Source organism: Podarcis tiliguerta, assembly GCF_965153285.1.
Source record: "Podarcis tiliguerta genome assembly, chromosome: 10".
Lineage (NCBI taxonomy): Eukaryota > Metazoa > Chordata > Lepidosauria > Squamata > Lacertidae > Podarcis > Podarcis tiliguerta.
Window position 1 is genome coordinate 9471031 of NC_139543.1, and position 19523 is coordinate 9490553.

The window sequence follows — 19523 nt, forward strand, 5'->3', positions numbered from 1 at the left end:
AGTAAATAATGGGTGATGCTTATTACTAATGCATGAACAGATTTCTGTTGTTACTTGACAGTCAACCTATGTTGACTGTTGTTCTTCAGTACATCTTCTGTACAGGGACTGCTTTGTAAGACATACAAATGAGGTGTGGGTTTTCTGTTCCTCTTTGGAAGCTGCATAATGAGCATTCGAGTATTTGAACTGCTTCTGGTTCATTAGGGAAATCAGTAGATGCACATGAATTTAAATTAAGATGTGTAAGTTATTCAAATTACTTGACTGCTGTATAACATGTTGCCCTTAGAAGGCGACAGATATTTTCAAGGTGAAAAACTTGAGCAGAATAATTGGAAATCTACAGAAATTGAGATCCCTATTTCTGTCTGTGGGATTGATATTTGGAGTGTTTAAGCATGTCATCCATGTTGTAATGAAAATCCAGAGACTGGTTGCAAGAAGGCTACTACTGATGTAGTAGTAGAACAGCAAAGATACCCAATTTTTTCTGTTCGTAGCATGCTGGAGTTGCAGAACTCTGGACTTGAGATACTCATGTTTTGCAAGTAGAAGCACAGTAGATAGATACGCTAAATTTCCTTTACTGTCCAGCTTAGATGCTTTCTGCAGTATATACAATAGAACAACTTTTATTGAAAATATTTGTCTTTTTGTGTATGTGCTTGAGAAAACCTGGGATTCTGAGATAAGTAGGGGATAAGTAGAAGGGGAAGAGTTGAGGCAATGAGGGTTGTGGATACTTCTCTGTCCACTTCTACTAGTCCTTTACATTTGTTTTATGATTCTGTTTGTATTTGGGAAAACCTTTTATAGGTTTCAATGCTAAAACAGTTTCAGATTCTTAATGACTCCAGTAATGTCAGCTTCCAGGGAAGTCAACTTGGAAAGTGCAATTAATTACCAAATACACTTTGGTAATATGCATTGTTTCTTTGGCTGGAAAACAGCAAGCAGATGTTTGACGTGATTCATTGCACTTTGAGTATTGCTTCATGTCGGCGTATTAAATCCCTGAAATTATACACATAATCTACTTTGAGATCTGATTACAGTTCCCAGTTTTTAATGACATAGTACAAGAACCCTTCCACTGGGATGCATTTTGTTGTTCTATGGTTTCTCATTCTGTTGCATGGTGATGTGAAAGAGATAATGAAGCGTTCTGTCAAGCAATAAGCTTTTTGGAAACTGAGTGTGAAGTGACATGTGTCATCGAGAAGCTGCATTATAGGGTTGTTTTAGTTATCCTTGAAATGGTTGGTTACCCAGACAACCAGCAGCACTTTTTCTATTCCCCTGGGCGGACTGTTGCCCAAATAGATGTAGAGCTGGTGCAGACGTAATGCTGCTGATCTCTTCACCATGGCTAAAAGATCAGGAGCAATTCATGGACTCCCTTCATTTGCTAGTGTTAATTAGGGTGTAGTAATATTCCTGCAGTGAAGGCAGCCAGCATTCATTTCCTGCTGATCTGATGGTGATTTTAGAGACTTGTTCCTTGCACATTCCTTATTCACATAACCAATAAAACCAGTAGAACAGTAAAATATAACGCGCACCCCTGCAGCAGAGTAAAAGCCGCTTTTTTAAAAAAAGATGTTAGGTAGCAAGAAGCCACACAGTTGGAAATGCATTTTGTTATTATTGCTACCTGCAAAACTGTTCATACAATCTATTAAGCATTGTAAAAGATTGGTAAAACATGCCTCAAGCAGGCCGGTGTGGCGCAGCCTCAAGCCTGAGTATTGGTACGATAGGGTGCTCCTCAGGACGGCATTGGTTTTTCAGCATTTCGGTGTCTACTTATAGACAATGTGTTTTTGCTGCTTAATTGCTTTGAGTTTATTTACCTCTCCTGCCCCAATATGAAAAATATTTAAGTATTAACTGAGAACGTTAACCATCCATGTCATAGGATAGGACACTTTTACATGTTGTAGGGGCATAAGCTTTTATTCAGAAGCTGTGACTAGTTTATATATAGATTAGACTTCATGTATTAAGATTTTGTCTTTTTTCTTTATTTGCCTCGGTGTTCATTGCTTTTATGCTCTCTTTAATTATTGGCTTGAGTGGCAGTCATTAGACCAAGGAAGATAAAGTTAATCACTTCATTCTCCCCAATGGAAAGTGACTGAACACTGGACAAAAATTGACTTGAGTGGGTCTCTGAATTGGAGGTTACCAGGTTCAGTTAATTAAACAGGAAGAATACCACTCCTGTGTCTGATTGTAGCTGGATTTGAACCTGTGGAATAGGGACCTTTTTAAAGGACTTTTTAAGTTCTGTAAAGCTGGTGTCTAAGTGAACATGCAAACTACCTTCTTCAAGTCCCTCATATTAATAAAGCTTGATAAATAGCTGTCAGTGGAAAAAGCCTTTTCTTACTGTGACAAACTTCAAACATACCAGCCAAGAGGAAAGGCGACATCAGGGTTTGCTCTGGCAAGACTCTCAGCTCCCCATGATATAGTCTGTCACTCGGCTATGCTGCTAACAGTTGCCACGATGGAAGGATCCTGATGACACCAGTATGTCCATATTATTGTGATTTTTAAAAAGTAGTTAAATGTTACTTTACTGGAAGGACAGATCGTGAAGCTGAGGCTCCAATACTTTGGCCACCTCATGAGAAGAGAAGACTCCCTGGAAAAGACCCTGATGTTGGGAAAGATGGAGGGCAGAAGGAGAAGGGGCGACAGAGGACGAGATGGTTGGACAGTGTTCTCGAAGCTACCAACATGAGTCTGACCAAACTGCGGGAGGCAGTGGAAGACAGGAGTGCCTGACGTGCTCTGGTCCATGGGGTCACGAAGAGTCGGACACGACTAAACGACTAAACAACAACAACAACAAATGTTACTTGTAAATTGCCTTTGAAGGACTTGTATCCAGGAAGACAGGATATAAATTATTGTAATGAATAACGCTTCTAAAAATGCTATCCTTGTTCATTTTTGCTTTGTATAGCACTATTCCTGCACAGTTGGTTTAGTAGGTACATGATAAAAATATACCTCCTTCAAAATGTTAACTTTCTAGTGAGTTTAAGGCACCATTTTTACCCAACTTTTCCCTCTCCCAGTCACTTTCCATTCAATAACAGTGATTCACACTCAAGCCTAGGGTGTAGTTCATGAGCACAACATTGAAAGAAAATTATTAATGAAAGTGTCTTTTGGTCTGCAGAGAAGCAAAAAAGAAGCTGAAGGCACTTGACGCTTAATATTGGATAAATTCTCTTGCATCTTCAGTGTTGGATTTCCTCTAAAGTGGCTAAGTATCTTAAAATCTAGTTTTATATGTAGAAGGAGTCCTTTTGAATTAGCTGTGGAGATTGCATTTTAGGAAATTTCCACGCTAAAATGCAAAGCCTGAGAGTGGTTCATATATTAAAGTACAGGCGTTGGCTTCTTCTGCTATTCATGGTGCTGTACTTGCTCTGCTATTCATGCTATTACCTCTGCACTCTCCCCAATTTTACAAAATCAGTTTATCATGAATGAGCCACTGTGGCATCCTGGCAAATAAATACCTTTGGTCTCCTAACCACTTTATAACTATGCTGCAAAATTGATATGGAAACACCATAAGAAAGACAGGCTACAAGAAGGTAGAGTGGAAATTAAGTCAAGCACCCTTCAAACCTGTGGATGAATAGGGGAGATTTCAGCACATGCTTAATCCTTCCGTTGAAATAGACATAAAAAGTGCCAAACCCTAGTAGGGCACAATTCAGCCAATCACTTATTACTCTGCCACTTGGGTTATTTTTCAGTAATCCCTCATATTACATGCATTTGTATGGGTGGGGTATAAATAATAAATTATTATTATTATTATTAGTAGTAGTAGTAGTAGTCTTGCACAATTTCAAACAAATGTGGTAGAAGGCAGGGTGGTTAAAATTCCACAGATCAAATCCCAAGCATAACAGAGAGTTTAAAAGCTCTTTTCATTCTGGGTCCACTTGTGGTTACCTGGAGCAAAAAGAGCTTTGAAGCTCTCCACTTTGCTTGCTGGGCAATGTCTGCTCAGCGCACCACCTCTGCAAGGCTCAGGGATGCTTTTGCAGGACAATCTCTAACCTTCCAAAACTGGCACATCAAGTGGGCCTCCCCCCCCCCCAGCAAGTCCAAGAGCTTGAAAGCTTTTTATAAATGTAGGTAATCTAAACAAGCATCAGCAGTGGTGACAACATGCTTGAGGTCCTAGACAATTTTGTCTGCCTGAGCTCCACCATAACCAGCAACCTTTCCATTGATTCTGAGCTGCACAAGTGTATTGGCAAGGCTGCTACAGCAATAGCTCGCCTCTCCAAAAGGGTATGGGAGAATGTGATGCTAATAACCAATACCAAGATGAAGGACTACCAGGCTTGCATGTTGAGTACACTGCTTTATGGGAAAGAGTCGTGGTCAACTTACATCCACCAGGACCAATGCCTCAGTGCCTTTCATATGTGCTGCATTAGGAAAATTTTGAGCATTGCATAGCAGGACCAAACAATGTTCTGCTCTCCGAAGCACACATTCCTAGCATCTTTGTACTCTGATCTCAGTGACGTCTACGCCAGCTTGGTCATGTCCACGGAATGGAAGATTTATTTATTGAATTTATATGGCAGGATCACCAAGGACATGCTCTATGGCGAGCTGGCTTCAGGCACTAGGCCTGTTGACAGACCAACTCTGTGTTAGAAAGATGTCTGCGATCTGGACATGAAGGCTGGCAACGTTAAACCCGCCATATGGGAATCCCTTGCAGACAGTTACAATGCCTGAAGGCAGGTCGTGTATCCACAGCAGTGACCAGAGGAGGTATGACTGCTGGGAAGAGTGCAGACTGAAGAAACACCATTGGCTTCATCTGACCCTGCTGCAACAATACATGTCTCTTCGATATTGGTCTCTACAGCCATAGCAGGTGGTGTAACTCGCCAACAGTTTGGTTTTACCCCTGAAGGTGCACTCTTCCATTGTCTCCCAAGACAGATAGATGCCAGCAACAAGGACAACAAGAGACTGAATATAACCTAAGAACACATTTTTAATCTTTGAACCATGCTGCTGAATTTTATTTGCTTAGAAACAGCAGCCAGATTTCTGTTGGGTGCAATCCTTATGGATTTGCAATTCTTATGGATTTGGCATTAAATACTAGTGAACAAAGTGGGCCTGAGTTCAGAGTATATGGCCATAAGATGGCTGTAACAAATGTTTTCAAGAAGCAGCAGATGGTAGTAACTGTACAAAATAGTGCTGGCTAAAATAGAATGTGATGGAAAGTAAATATCCTTGTTGAAGTACAGGACCATCCATATGGGCTCAATGGATGATCTTGCCAAGTTACACTTCCTAAATTTCTGCACCGTGATGAGTAGCTAGTCGTGGGTTCATTTGGAACCTCATAATAATAAATACAATATGCAGCCTACTGTATTTATAATGCCCACACCTAAAGTAGCTTTTATCTGTCTGACAGATGGTCATGATTCAATTTTATGAGATAAATGTAGACCAATATATTTATATTCAGGTTATTTTTTCCAGAAAATACATACTATAAAAACGGAGTTCAAATTGGTTTTAAAAGCTCTTCAAATTATTCTCCCATTGATGTTTGGAATATTTGGATTTGTATGATAATCTCAAGAGCTCGCAAGGCTCCAAGCAGGTGAAAATATGATGGCACCCACCTTAACGGTCATGTTGTGAAATCCTAAAGTATTGTAGATGTAAGCATTGATTTCCCACTTCTACTATACCATGTTGGCTCAATTTGCCATGAAAAAAGATACATATAAAGGAAATTTTCCAAATGTAATAGTCTAGAGCAGGGGTGTCAAACTCAAATTCATCGGGGGCCACATCAGCAGTTTGGTCACCCTCAAAGGGCCGGTTGTATCTATAGGACTATGTTTATTATCATAAATTATTGTCACTGCATTCAATTATTACTGTTTTTTGTAATAATGTAAGTAATAACTAGCTTTGAAAGCAGAAACATAGTCAGAATAATGGCAAGTAGATATTCAAATGTACAATTATTGTAAAATTTATTGAAAAATGATTTTTGGTAACAGACAGTATTTTTTTTTTAACATACAAATATTGCCAAACACTGTTTATTACACATATGGCAAACACAAGGCATTAACTTTTTTAAAACTTTTCTGACTAGATGGCTGACATCGTTTTCCTGAGGTCAGTCCATCGATGTCTGGCGTTAGGTCTTGTGCTGTAGCAATTCTTCAGCATACACTGCTTTACAAATGCACCTTCTGAAAAGCACTTTGAAGCTCGCGCAATTTCTTCAGCTTTCACTGCTGCATCATTTTTTGCTGTCATTTTTGCAAAAATATTCTGTTGAGAATGCAGGCTACCTTTTAATTCTTGGACCTTTTGTTGCTTTTCCTGGTGGCTAAGGTTAGCAAATTTGGCTCCATGTTTGGTCTCAAAGTGCCGGCGTAAATTGTATTCCTTCATCACTGCCACTGCCTCATAGCAAATAAGACATACCGGCTTGTCTCCATTAATCACAAACATGTATTCACTTTCCCATCTCTCCTGAAATTGCCTTCCCTCTGCATCAACTTTTCTTTTCTTGGACATTTTTGGGTTATTTGATTGTAGTTTATGGTCCCTATACCACTGTAAAGTGACACGGAAGTGGTCAGTATATCCAAAGTTTACCGCTCAGACTTTTAAGCAGAATAATAAGCAGACCCCCCTCCCTCCCCCACATACATCATATGTACTTACAGTACAGGAGAGAAGGGTTCAGGCAGCCGTTGGATCTGTCACATCACAGGATGGCATGCGCTCAATATAAAAACAAGTGGAGGTTTCCTGTGTAGAACGGCCGGCTCCGCTAGAGGGCAGACGTTCTCTGGCTTGTAGGCTGCCGCGCATGCGCTGAAGAGGCGGCTTTCTTGTGTAAAAAAAAAAAAAGCGAGAATAAAATGTGAAGGCTGGCGGCCGGCGGCAGCTACACGGGCCACATGACGAGGTCTGGCGGGCCGGATTCGGCCTGCGGGCCTTGTGTTTGACACCTGTGGTCTAGAGTCTACTGTTGCTAATATTTTTATTTAAGACTTACAACCCTTATTTTCCTAAAAGTAATCCAAGGGAGCTAGCATCTAAAACAGTGCAACATGGGGGGGAAATACAAAAGTTTAAGCAGCATACATCAGTGAGATAAAACAGAACAGATAAAAGCAGCAGAAGGAAACAAAACGAATGATTGATACCAGTATCATAAAACCATCTCAGCCAGCCAAAAACCAGCCAGAATGTCAAAAGGGAGAGGGTGAAAGGTAATGGGCACATGGCTTGGAAAGCTGTTGCACCCAAAGTAAACCCTTAGAAGGATTAAATCGCTTGTTCCTTATGGTGATATTCAATTATATTTTATTCAGAGTAGACCCATTGAAATGAATGTGAAGCATGTGAACGTAAGCAGGTTCTCTCTTGGTGTCAATAAGGACCAGGCAGACTCAGCAAATGGAGAATTAGAAGGTGAAGTTTATTGCCAGGCAATAAGGACCCAGTTTGGAATCTCTTCCAAAAGGAACTGGGACCCCGATTGACAGAAATCCAGAGGTCTTTATACCTGAGCAGATCACAGCAAATCATAGATCATGAGACAACCATGAGGCAGTCACGATATCGCCAGCGAAATTAGCCAATTAGCAAGCTTCTTGCCATGCTTCCAGCTCCTGGTCAAGCACAGAGTTCTAGTTCTGCTTTCCGTTGCTTGCAGTGACGCTCTGTCTAACCTCTCCCCTAGTTATGACAGGACAGGGAGTTTGGAGATTTTGTGGTTTTGCTCTTCCTGTTCTGTGGATTAATTTAGCCTGTATCTGAGGGGATTTTGTACCAGAATCTCTGATTCACGTCTTCCCCTTGTTCAGGGTACACGGATGTTTGTAGGGGAAAGGTCGGCTCCTAATTTTGCTGTTTCAAGCAGTATGCAGTTAGCTAAGGCACAGCTTCCCTTTGATTCAAAATGGATTATAAAATACTGTAAGCCCTGATTATGTGTGAGCATATATGAATATATTGATTACTGATAACTGATTATATGGATAGGATAGGGGTAGCCCTTCTTTCTTGCCTCAAATGAACATTACTAAGTTAGGTCCGTTAATTTCAATGGGTCTACTCTGACTAAAAATTAGTTACTACCACCAGGACCTCCATACACACTGTCCAGGCTAGCACCATAGGGAGGTCACTCGGTGTTGCTATTGCAGTGATTTGACTTCACCCCCAGAGGTGGTCTATTGTCTTTTGAGACAGAGGATACCAACAATATAATAGGGAAGCAGGCAGGTCACACTCAACTTCTAACAACTGGTGAGAGCAGTTCTTAATGCCAGTTGTTTTAATGGTGGCTTTTTTTCTGCAGAAAATACTACAGTATATTGTTGAATCCCCCCCCCCCCCACACACACCCTGCCACCTCTGTGTTTCTACTGTGTCTATTAACACTCCTTCCAGATCCTGCAATTGAACAGTAAAAACTCTTATCTCAGACTGTCATGCAGGTGATGGAAAAATCAGACGTGTTAATAGACCTTTCTGCCCAGCAGCTAGCAAAAAGCCTGAGGATTTATTCATCCCATGTGACTTGGAACTGAGAGTTTGCTAACCAGGAGGTGAAAGAGATGAGGCAGCACATACTGAAATTAAATATTTGTTTAAAAGGTAGAACTTCATTAGTTACCAGCAAGAGCAAGTTGAGAAACTTGATGCGCTCGGAACAGCTAAAGGTAATCTTTTATAACCAGCATAGCTGGGAGGGCTGAGCTGAAGTGTAGCCTATTAATTTTGGGGAGAAAGGGAGGTTTTCAGTGGATGCACTGTTTCCTGAATAGCCCCTTTAGCATAGCTCCTTCATCTGTTTACAGGGATTGTTTCCTCTGTGTTCCTAGTGCCACTTTCCTCTGGCTTTGCTCTTTTGAATGATCCTAGCCACTAGAAATAGTGAAAGGTAAAGGACCCCTGGATGGTTAAGTCCAGTCAAAGGCAACTATGGGGTTGCAGCACTCATCTCGCTTTCAGGCTGAGAGAGCCGGCGTTTGTCCACAGACAGCTTTCTGGGTCATGTGGCCAGCATGAGTAAACGGCTTCTGGCACAACAGAACACCATGGCGGAAACCAGAGCGCACAGAATTACCTTCCCGCTGCAGCGGTACCTATTTATCTACTTGCACTGGAGTGCTTTCAAACTGCTAGCTTGGCAGGAGCGCAACGGGAGCTCACCCCATCACAGGGATTCGAACTGCCAACCTTTCAGTCAGCAAGCCCAAGAGGCTCAATGGTTTAGATCACAGTGCCACCCGCATCCCTTTTTAATGCTATTCAAAAATAGTATAATAAATGTGGCAGTATCATAAAGCTATTTCACCAGTCATGTTTTGTTAATGGCAAAGTCTCAAAGCCAAATCTGAGGGGTGATTGGCTGGTCGTATCCTAAGATATTTAGCAGCGCAATAGGATAACACTGTACTTATACTGTTTACAGCTTAAAGATTTGTCTAGTATTCTTCCAGTTGCCTAATCTAACTTGAATTTGTCTTGAATTATACCACTGATTTAATTTATGAAACAAGTGGTTTCAAAGTAGATAATCGTTCATGGAGCATTTTTGACCCCACATCAGCGGCTGTTATATTCATAGCTTCTTCCTTTATACTGATGTACTTGCCCAGAGCAACTGCATTTATTTAGACTAACAAAAGCTTATTGGAAAATGCCAAGGTGTAATTTAAACACCCCCTTTTGGAACACGGGGATAATTAACTATCTTTTGTTAGGAATGTCCTGTATTATCTAAATATAGTTCACATAAATTAATGTGCACTGCTTGATATGACATTAATTGATTCAGTTAATGTGTATAAGAAGCAGCACCACTTTGAAGTGACCTGCCTCTTATCTTCACAGCCACATCTGGAACATGAGTTGGTGGATGTGTCCTTTAACTCATTAAGTGTAAGCCCTGTGCTTGATATGACACATCTTTTGTTATTTTCGCTATTGGCTGCTGCGCGTTGTTTAAGTAATCTTGTTATCTTTATCATGTTGAAATGTGGGGGTTTTCTATATTAGTATATTTGCTATTGTTTTGCGCTATGTTATTATGAAATGTTTTTGTGGTGTTTGTTTGAAATGTATTCATGTTTTCTTTGTTGTAAGCCACTTAGAGCATGATTTTTGTTTGTGTGGAAAAGCGGCATACAAATAAAATGCATAAATGAATGATTATACAACCAAGTTTTTGTATTTCTCTTGTAAGAAATACAGAGGGCCTTCTCGGTAGTGGCACCCGCCCTGTGGAACGCCCTCCCATCAGATGTCAAAGAGAAAAATAACTACCAAACATTTAGAAGACATCTGAAGGCAGCCCTGTTTAGGGAAGCTTTTAATGTTTAATAGGTTATTGTATTTTAGTGTTTTGTTGGAAGCCGCCCAGGGTGGCTGGAGAAACCCAGCCAGATGGGCGGGGTATAAATTATCATCATCATCATCATCTTAGGACATACGATATCAGAAGCTTGCTAACATTGGCAAACATTAAAGGTTGCAAGCTGATTTATTTTTTCAAGGTATTATTGTAATAAGACTATATCTATTTCTTTTTAAAGTTATCTAAAGTTATCTGTGTTTGTGATTCATGAACTTCAGATTGACTTTGGAATTCGAATATACCATCGTAACTAATTTCATGTTAATGCCTGTCATTTCTGGTACATTTCTGAAGCATGTCATGGGTCTTTTCATTCTGAACATGAACTCAAGTTTCCCGTATTGTATTATTTTGTTTAAAAGTTAATGAAAGTCTTTGGGGGTGCAGCCCCATCAAATGATTTATGGGGGGGACACAGTGGGACCTTGGCGCCTAGGAGTTGGCTCTTATGAGTATAACTAAGCAGCCATATTTACTTGGTTGTTCATTAACTTGTACATCAGCTAAAAACTTGTATCCGCTACAAATTCTTTCTCTAGAATGAAATATTTTCCCATACTGCAAACATTTCACAATGAGAATGATAGACTTTGAAAAGCAGTGTGTAATGTTAATAAGTTGAATTAGCTGGAGGATCTTAAAGGGGGAAAATAGACATTAAAATGTTCAAAGCTGCCACCGTTCCTCCTACCTTGTAATGTGTAATGTAAACATTGTATAATGTGTGAATCACCATCTGCCATCCCCTTGATTTGTGGCTGGCGGGGAGAAGCCAAGTCTTAGAAAGAAGGCAGAGGAAAAAATATATAGAAAGACAATGCAGATAATGCACATTTTGTAATGTTTAGTTTGGCTCTAACTCTAATTGTGTCCGTAAGCATTAACTTGCACTCCTTCATCCCATTTCAGTTTAACATGGTGGGACAGAGTTGGCAGAAGAGAGGTTTCAGCAACTTTGTTGTGTGGAACTGAAAACCATAACCAGCTCTTTTGTATCTTTCAATTTATCCTATCTTGTAATTTCCTGTAATTGGTGGTTTAGGCCATCTGTTTGGCTAGCATAATACCGTGTACAATATGCTGCTGGCAGGTATCTGTTGAACGGTGGCCACAAATTGGAGAAACTGACACGAGTAGCCTGGGCTCATCTATCACAAAGCATTTGAAGATGAAAGGGATTTCGTCTTGGTTGTAACATGTACAATTGGCTGCTGGGAGAGTTTCTGCTACATGTTTCTAGTTTGTCCCTTGCAGAGTCCTGCAAGCTCAGTACACAGTGTTCTTCAACCGTGGCTGCCCACATCTGGTCCCATCATCTTCAGCTATAGCTTAGGGATGATGAGAGTTGTAGCCCAACAACATCTGAGTACCCAAGGTTGAAGAACATAGAGTATGGCAGTTCAGCTTATTGAGGCCGTTCGAAAGAAAGCTTTTTTTGTTTGTTCGTTACTGTCTTTAAAAATCTTAGTGTTCTTAGGTTCAAGATATCAGTCCTGCAACAAAATCCATGCCGAGGCAGCCAAACCGAGAACCAAGAGTAGTGAAGAGCGTAATTAATATAAAATACAGCTTGTCCCACAGAGGTTGCCTGGCGCTCAACTCACCTGGAATTGAATTATTTCTGCAAGCTCAGTGCAGATAAAGTATGGGCCAACAATTGAGTGGGTCACTGGACTTCTTAGCATGTTTTTTTAAAAAAAATTATTATTATTTTAATTAATTCTTAGACTCCATTTCTGCAAAAGTTAGTTAATGCACAGAAATCTGCTCTATGCTCTTCCCTGTGAAGACAAAGACAAAATGTATCTGATGCAGTTCTTCTGGCTTTGGTTTCGTAAAGGGGTTGGTTTCTAGCATCTGACTTGGTGCAGGTGAATTGGCAGAATAAGTAAGTTTTCGATGGATATAAGATTATAATATTCTTAACTCTCTAAGTACTTAGACTAATCTCTAAGTACTAGGTGTGCTTTGATACATGAGTTGGGAAAAACACAACATAAATAGTGCAGCCACAAAAACCAGTTAGCTTACTTTTTTCTTAGGAAGTTGTAGCAATTTGGTAAGATGCCTGTTACTGAAATCTATTTTAATAAAGTGCTTTGTGGACCGGCTGGTAATTTAGTTCATGTCAATGGAAATACACCAGTATGAGGGAGTCATAATGTAGCCTGGCTTGATATTGGGCTAAGATATGTTAAGGTGCCAGATGACATATGCCCTGTTCTATTAGGCTTTAATTGCCTTTGATGATTTTTAATGGTTACAGATATCCCTTAATGGATTGCTTACAACTCATTCCTTTTTTAGTCGGCTATGTTGTTTGCTACTGTTCTTTCGTATTATGCTTTGAAATGCGGGATATAAATCCCTCCAAACATATAAATAGTCATCACGCTACCTACATGTTCAGCTTCTGTTTGCTTATCTATTGACAATCTCTTTTATCTGATTATTTTCAACTTGCAGTGCAGTTCTCTATTCACGATCAAATGATTTCTCCTCCGTTTGGAACTCTTATCTTTCAGATGCGCTGTAAACATGCTATATTTATATAGCATGTACTTTGGTTTGATTACTTATTTGAAAGGTAGAACGTTTCCTCCTGTTTATGATTGAGTGTCATGATTGTAGATAACACATGCCAATGATAAAATAATAGTTCTTATTTGTAAATAGGTTCATACTGAATTTTAATTACTTTCTTCCAGGTATTGCTTCTATGACAGTCCCAGTATACATTGCAGAAGTTGCTCCACCTCATCTAAGAGGCAGATTAGTTACTATAAACACACTCTTCATCACAGGAGGACAGTTCTTTGCAAGCGTTATAGATGGAGCCTTCAGTTATCTTCCAAAGGATGGATGGAGGTTAGTGTAATTTGTTTGTTTGTTATTGAAAGTAAAGTTAGAGCTGCACTGCCATTTAGATGCTCTGTGTGTGAAATGTGTGTGTAGTACACACAAATATTTATTTGTATACACACATGATATAGATACATTTTTTGTTTGCAATGTCTTTTGTACTCTTTAGTGAAAAAATTAATTACCCTTTTTAAATCACAATAAGGAGTAATAATAATAATAATAATAATAGTGGCAAAGTTTTTATCGGTGGTTGCAAGAACCAATGATCCCTATATTCTGAACAAAATGCTTGTTTAACCTGGAGGTAGGCTGTATGAATTGTGTATTGCTTTGTAATGATTTGTTGGGTCTCTGGACCGTAATAAAGATTGATGATGATGAATAATAATAGGTGAAAAAGAAACTATCCAAATATGTTACATTTTACAGATTACATATTTATTTTAAACCCAACAATTTTAGATGCAAATCTAAATGAATTAAATGTAGACTTTAAATGCTTTGTTTTTGCACGCTTGGAATCTTCCTTTTTGTGGTTTTAAGTTGGTGCCCTTAGAATGCTAATTGGCTTTGAATAATGGCAGCAAATCCAGCTGAAATTTACTAATGGATTGAATTAAGGAGCTACGGATTTTATCTTTCAACATTGTAATTTGCAGGGTGGCAAGATCTATAGCAAATGTAATCAATATGCATGCTAGCTTTCTAGGAGACCCATGGCTTCAATTCTATGGTTCTCAGTACAACATCATGTAAAGTCTTGATTCTTCTGTTACTCAGAGAACTAATTTTAAGAATCCCCAAAGCTAAAAAAAAAATTTTAATTGCTTGGTTTTGAATAGACCATCTTCTGTCTGTGATCTAGAAAAATCATTAAATGTAGCAATAGCCACCAACTTGGATGGCTTCAAAAGAGTGGTAGACAAATTCATGGAGGATAGGGCTATCAGTAGCTATAATAATAATAATAATAATAAATAATTTATTTTTTATACCCCACCCATTTGGCTGAGTTTCCCCAGCCACTCTGGGCGGCTCCCAATTGAGTGTTAAAAACAATACAGTATTAAATATTAAAAACTTCCCTAAACAGGGCTGCCTTCAGATGTCTTTTAAAGATAGGATAGCTGCTTATTTCCTTCACATCTGAAGGGAGGGTGTTCCACAGGGTGGGCGCCACTACCGAGAAGGCCCTCTGTCTGGTTCCCTGTAACCTCACTTCTCACAATGAGGAAACCGCCAGAAGGCCCTCGGCACTGGACCTCAGTGTCCGGGCTGAACAATGGGGGTGGAGACGCTCCTTCAGGTATACTGGACTGAGGCCGTTTAGGGCTTTAAATAATTCAACACTTTGAATTTTGCTCGGAAATGTACTGGGAGCCAATGCAGATCTCTCAGGACTGGTGTTATGTGGTCCCGGCGGCCACTCCCAGTCACCAGTCTAGCTGCCACATTCTGGATTAATTGCAGTTTCTGGGTCACCTTCAAAGGTAGCCCCACATAGAGCGCCTTGCCGTAGTCCAAGCGGGAGAAAACCAGAGCATGCACCACTCTGGTGAGGCAGTCTGTGGGCAGGTAGGGTCTCAGCCTGCGTACCAGATGGAGCTGGTAGACAGCCGCCCTGGACACAGAATTAACTTGCGGCTCCATGGACAGCTGTGAGTCCAAAATGACTCCCAGGCTGCGCACCTGGTCCTTCAAGGGCACAGTTACCCCATTCAGGACCAAGGAATCCCCCACACCCGCCCACACCCTGTTCCCAAAAACAGCACTTCTGTCTTGTCAGGATTCAACCTCAATCATGATGGCTATGTTCTATCTCTGCATGCCCACTGAATGCCCAGTGCTTGGAATCACAAACGGGAAGAGCCCTGTTTCACTTAGCTCCTGCTTGCAGGCTTCCCTCGGACATTTGGTTGAGCACTCTGTGAGTGTGATCCCACAGGGTACCTAAGTATTTTTAATTGGTATAGTTTCATGCCTGTTTAGTTAGTGAAGAGAACCTGTTTGTACTTTAAAGATGCATTATAGAACCCTGGGTGATAGCCAACTAACTCACCATAAGATTTCCTCTTGCATGGTTTTTGTATTTTTAAACTGAACTGTAATAAAAATAATATTTGAATTATCAGGGGAGGGGAGCTCCTTTTTATAGAAAATTGCAATAGTGTGCTTGAATTGATTTAAGAGTGAGTGAGTTGGGAGGTGTGGATTTCAGATTCAGTTTTTTCCACTTGCCATTACAAGCAATTCTGTCATAATAGTGAAAGGAACAAATATTGCATGTTAGTAACATTAAAGTAAAACATTTACTTAAAGCAAAACTTACTTGTATGTTAGTAACATTAAGTAAAAACATTTAAAAATATAATAACATTAACCATTTGTTAGAAGCCATTGCAATCTGCAAGTCAGTAAATATCTTGAAAAATAGCATGGCCAACTTTTGGAATGCTAATTACCGAGATAAAATTCAACCATGCTGCTGGTTTTGTGTGTTTGCGTACTATAGTAATCCATAAGATTTTCATTACACTTAAAAGAATCGGAACATTTTTGCCATTCTAAATGTAACACACTTACCAATGTCATTTTAGCAGGAACAGCAGCTTATCTTATCAAGGGACAAAAGTGAAATGGAATTTTTCTCCCCCAGAATGAAGTACTTTTATTTTTGATTCCAAGAAAACCAATAGTACAAGAATGCTTCCAGCCCAGTGTGGAACAATTTGGAAAAATAGTTAATGATTCAGTATGTAAGGAATTGTCAATTAATGTTGTTTACGATGCGTCAAGCTCTTGTCTGACAAACACGATGGCAGATGCGGGTGGTGATTGCTCGTGAGTAACCAGGCAGGACTCCGACCTGTATTTTACAGGTTTTATTGGTGCAAACTATTTACAGTGCATAACCACAAAGTTCATGTCCATCTTAGTCACTTGCAGAATCCGGGGGTGGCCCCTTCTGGCTTTTCCCCAATGTAAGAACTTAGACACCCCAAATCTCCACCTCCCCTCCTTGGATCAGGTTTAAGGTGCTGGTTTTAACCTTTAAAGCCCTATACGACTTAGGACCCTCGTACCTACGGGACCGCCTCTCCTGGTATGTCCCACAGAGGAACTTACAGTCTTCAAACAAAAACATCTTGAAGGTCCCAGGCCACAGAGAGGTTAGGCTGGCCTCAACTAGAGCCAGGGCTTTTTCGGCTGCGGCTCCAACCTGGTGGAACGCTCTGTCACAAGAGACAAGGGCCCTGCGGGACTTGACATCTTTCCGCAGGGCAGAGCTGTTCCACCAGGCCTTTGGTCAGGGCACAGCCTGACTCCCTCCTTTGGCAATCTTTACAGAACTTAAGCTTATGGTTGCCATCAATTTGATTTTAATTAATTTTTATAATGAAATGTTTTTAGAATGTTTCACTGTTTTATTGTTGTTAGCCGCCCTGAGCCCGGCTTCAGCTGGGGAGGGCGGGATATAAATAAAATTTATTATTATTATTATTATTAGTGTTTCACATCCCTGTGCAAGCTGGGCGACGGAAGTGGCGCACATCCCTCCTGGCCAGCCAGGCTAGGTGATGCGCTTGGGCTCTCAGTAGCATCTTTGAGCCCTCTCCTCGCTTGGCTGGCCCCTTCCCTCTCTACTCTACTTGAGGTATGGCTTTCCCCACCGCTGGAGCTGGCGTCGAGGCTCTCTGTATTCCCCTGCCTCCCTCCCCTGCTCCGAAGGCAGTCCCCTGACACATGACAGCTGTGATTGTCTTCTATATTAGATCCATAATGGGAGAGAATAATATGTCAGCTGCCATGCCACTGTAGTTGTGGGCCTCTTTAGTTGGTCTGGAGTTGCATTTGTTCAGCGTATTTGCTGTTTGATACATGTAAATAATTGTAGTTCTCAATCTAATATAAGCTAACTTTGGGCTAAGTTTATGTTATCTAACAGTAATTGAAATAACTGATTTGCAAACAGCAATGTTAAAATTATGTCTGCAGGGAACAACTGAAAACCTGTTCAAGAGTTCTTGGAATCGTCTGATACGGAAATCTCAGGATATAAACTATGTTACCTCCATCTGCTTATTTAGAGAAATACTGAGCGCATTCAGAAAGCGGCTTAAAGCCTTGCTGTTCTTTATGGAGAGAATCTTGATAAATTTGCATTAAAAATGTTTCTTTTCTTTCCCCCAGATATATGTTGGGCCTCTCGGCAGTTCCAGCTGTAATACAGTTTTTTGGCTTCCTCTTTCTTCCTGAAAGCCCCCGTTGGCTTATTCAAAAAGGACAGACTCAAAAGGCAAGAAGAATCCTGTCTCTGATGCGGGGTAATCAAACAATAGATGAAGAATATGATAGCATCAAGAATAACATAGAAGAGGAAGAAAAAGAAGTTGGTGCAGGTAAGGCTGAATTTCTGCTTTCTTTGTACATTTATTAATGAGTGACAGTGTTAACAGTATTTTAGGTTAGTTTGAAATAGATTTTATATTATTACTACTACTACCACTACTACTAATATTATTTGTATAGCACCTGCAGGTCTCAGGGCAGTTCTCAACTTAAAATCACAATATTAAAACACAAAATACATAATAACAATAAAAACAAGAAGAACCAATGATTTGCAACACAACACAGCCTTGCTCCTACATCAATTCTATTGGTATTTTTCAGAAGAAATTAATATGTTAATATCAGACTTGGTTCCGTACTTTAACATAATGAAATTATAATTGTCTTAAGAATTGCTAATGAGTTTCAAGGATTCAGTTAAACAGGGGAAGCCAATATAATGAATCAGCCATATATACTTTTTCAAACAAATTAATAATTTGAAGGATAATTTTTGTTCTGTTCTCAATTGACTAGGTGTATATATTCTAATTGTCACAACCTAATTATATAATTGCTTGTCAGGAGTAACTCACTAGTGCACGCTAGCTCTGATATCCTTCAACTGCGATATTAAAACTTGGGATTCTACAGTGACCTTTCAGTCTGTTGCCTCTCTTTATTCGCAGTGGATTTTGATGTGTGAGGTTCCCAGTATAGTTACAAAGAAATAAAGGCTGGCAAATTCCAACTAGCATATTGAATTCTCATGAGTTGCTTCTGTTAGCTTTTGGGTCATGCAAATTATACTTGCCTTATACAGCCACTTCTGTGCATTTTCTATAACCAAACTGGAGTGAGACTTCAGTCATAGTGAACATGTTCGTGAACGGAATAAACTTTTCAACCCATGCTGCTAGTGTTTGAACTTCCCCATTTATACCAGTCTCTGTTAGAGTTTATTTAACAGGATTAGGTTTTTTAATCTGTTAAAAAGTATATAAACACAGACTGGCAATGTCCAGTAGCAGGGAAATGCAAGGGGCAGATTTATGTTTTAGATCAGGGGTCAGCAAACTTTTTCAGCAGGGGGCTGGTCCACTGTCCCTCAGACCGGACTATATTTTGAAAAAAAATTAATGAACAAATTCCTATGCCCCACAAATAACTCAGTGATGCATTTTAAATAAAAGCACACATCCTACTCATGTAAAAACACCAGGCAGGCCCCAGAAATAACCCAGAGATGCATTTTAAATAAAGGGACACATTCTACTCATGTAAAAACACGCTGATTCTCGGATGGCCACAGGCCGGATTTAGAAGGTGATTGGGCCAGATCTGGCCCCTGGGCCGTAGTTTGCCTACCCATGTTTTAGATGCTTCTTCAGAGAGAAGGTGGGTTGGTCAATTGTTGTTATCAAATGTGGCTTGCCAACTAGGGGGAAATCCACTGTTGCTTCTACAGGTGATCCCACTGGCTGTTCTGGGATAGAAGGGTTAAGGTGGTCTCTGAGGTAGCTTGGACCTAAATGGTCCAGGGCTTTGTAATTCAATACAAGGACCTTGAACTTGGCTTTGTAGTAGATGGGCAGCCAGTTCAGATTCTTCAACAGTGCTTTCATATGTTGTCAGCCAGATGCCCCCATGAGCAATCTGGCTGCTGCATTTTGCACCAGCTGGCGCTTCCATACCAGACCCCAAGGACAGCCCCACGTAGAGGCATTGCAGTAATCCAGCCTTGAGGTTACCAACACATGGGCTATAGTTGGTGGCCCTGTAAGGAGGATGCTGTGAAGTAGTCCAACTGGAGCAGGCAGTGAGGTGATCTTTTCCACCCCAA

The 19523-nt window shown here is 40.2% G+C and overlaps 1 protein-coding gene across 2 annotated transcripts in view; it reads left to right on the forward strand.

Moving 5' to 3' along the window:
- SLC2A13 (solute carrier family 2 member 13) overlaps positions 1-19523 on the forward strand; it is a 103644-nt gene that overhangs the window by 8805 nt on the left and 75316 nt on the right. For both annotated transcript variants that reach the window (XM_083399733.1, XM_083399732.1), the window contains exons 2-3: positions 13192-13351; positions 17540-17748. In XM_083399733.1, coding sequence (XP_083255859.1) covers positions 13192-13351; positions 17540-17748 — 369 coding nt within the window. The remainder of the gene's footprint in view (positions 1-13191; positions 13352-17539; positions 17749-19523) is intronic.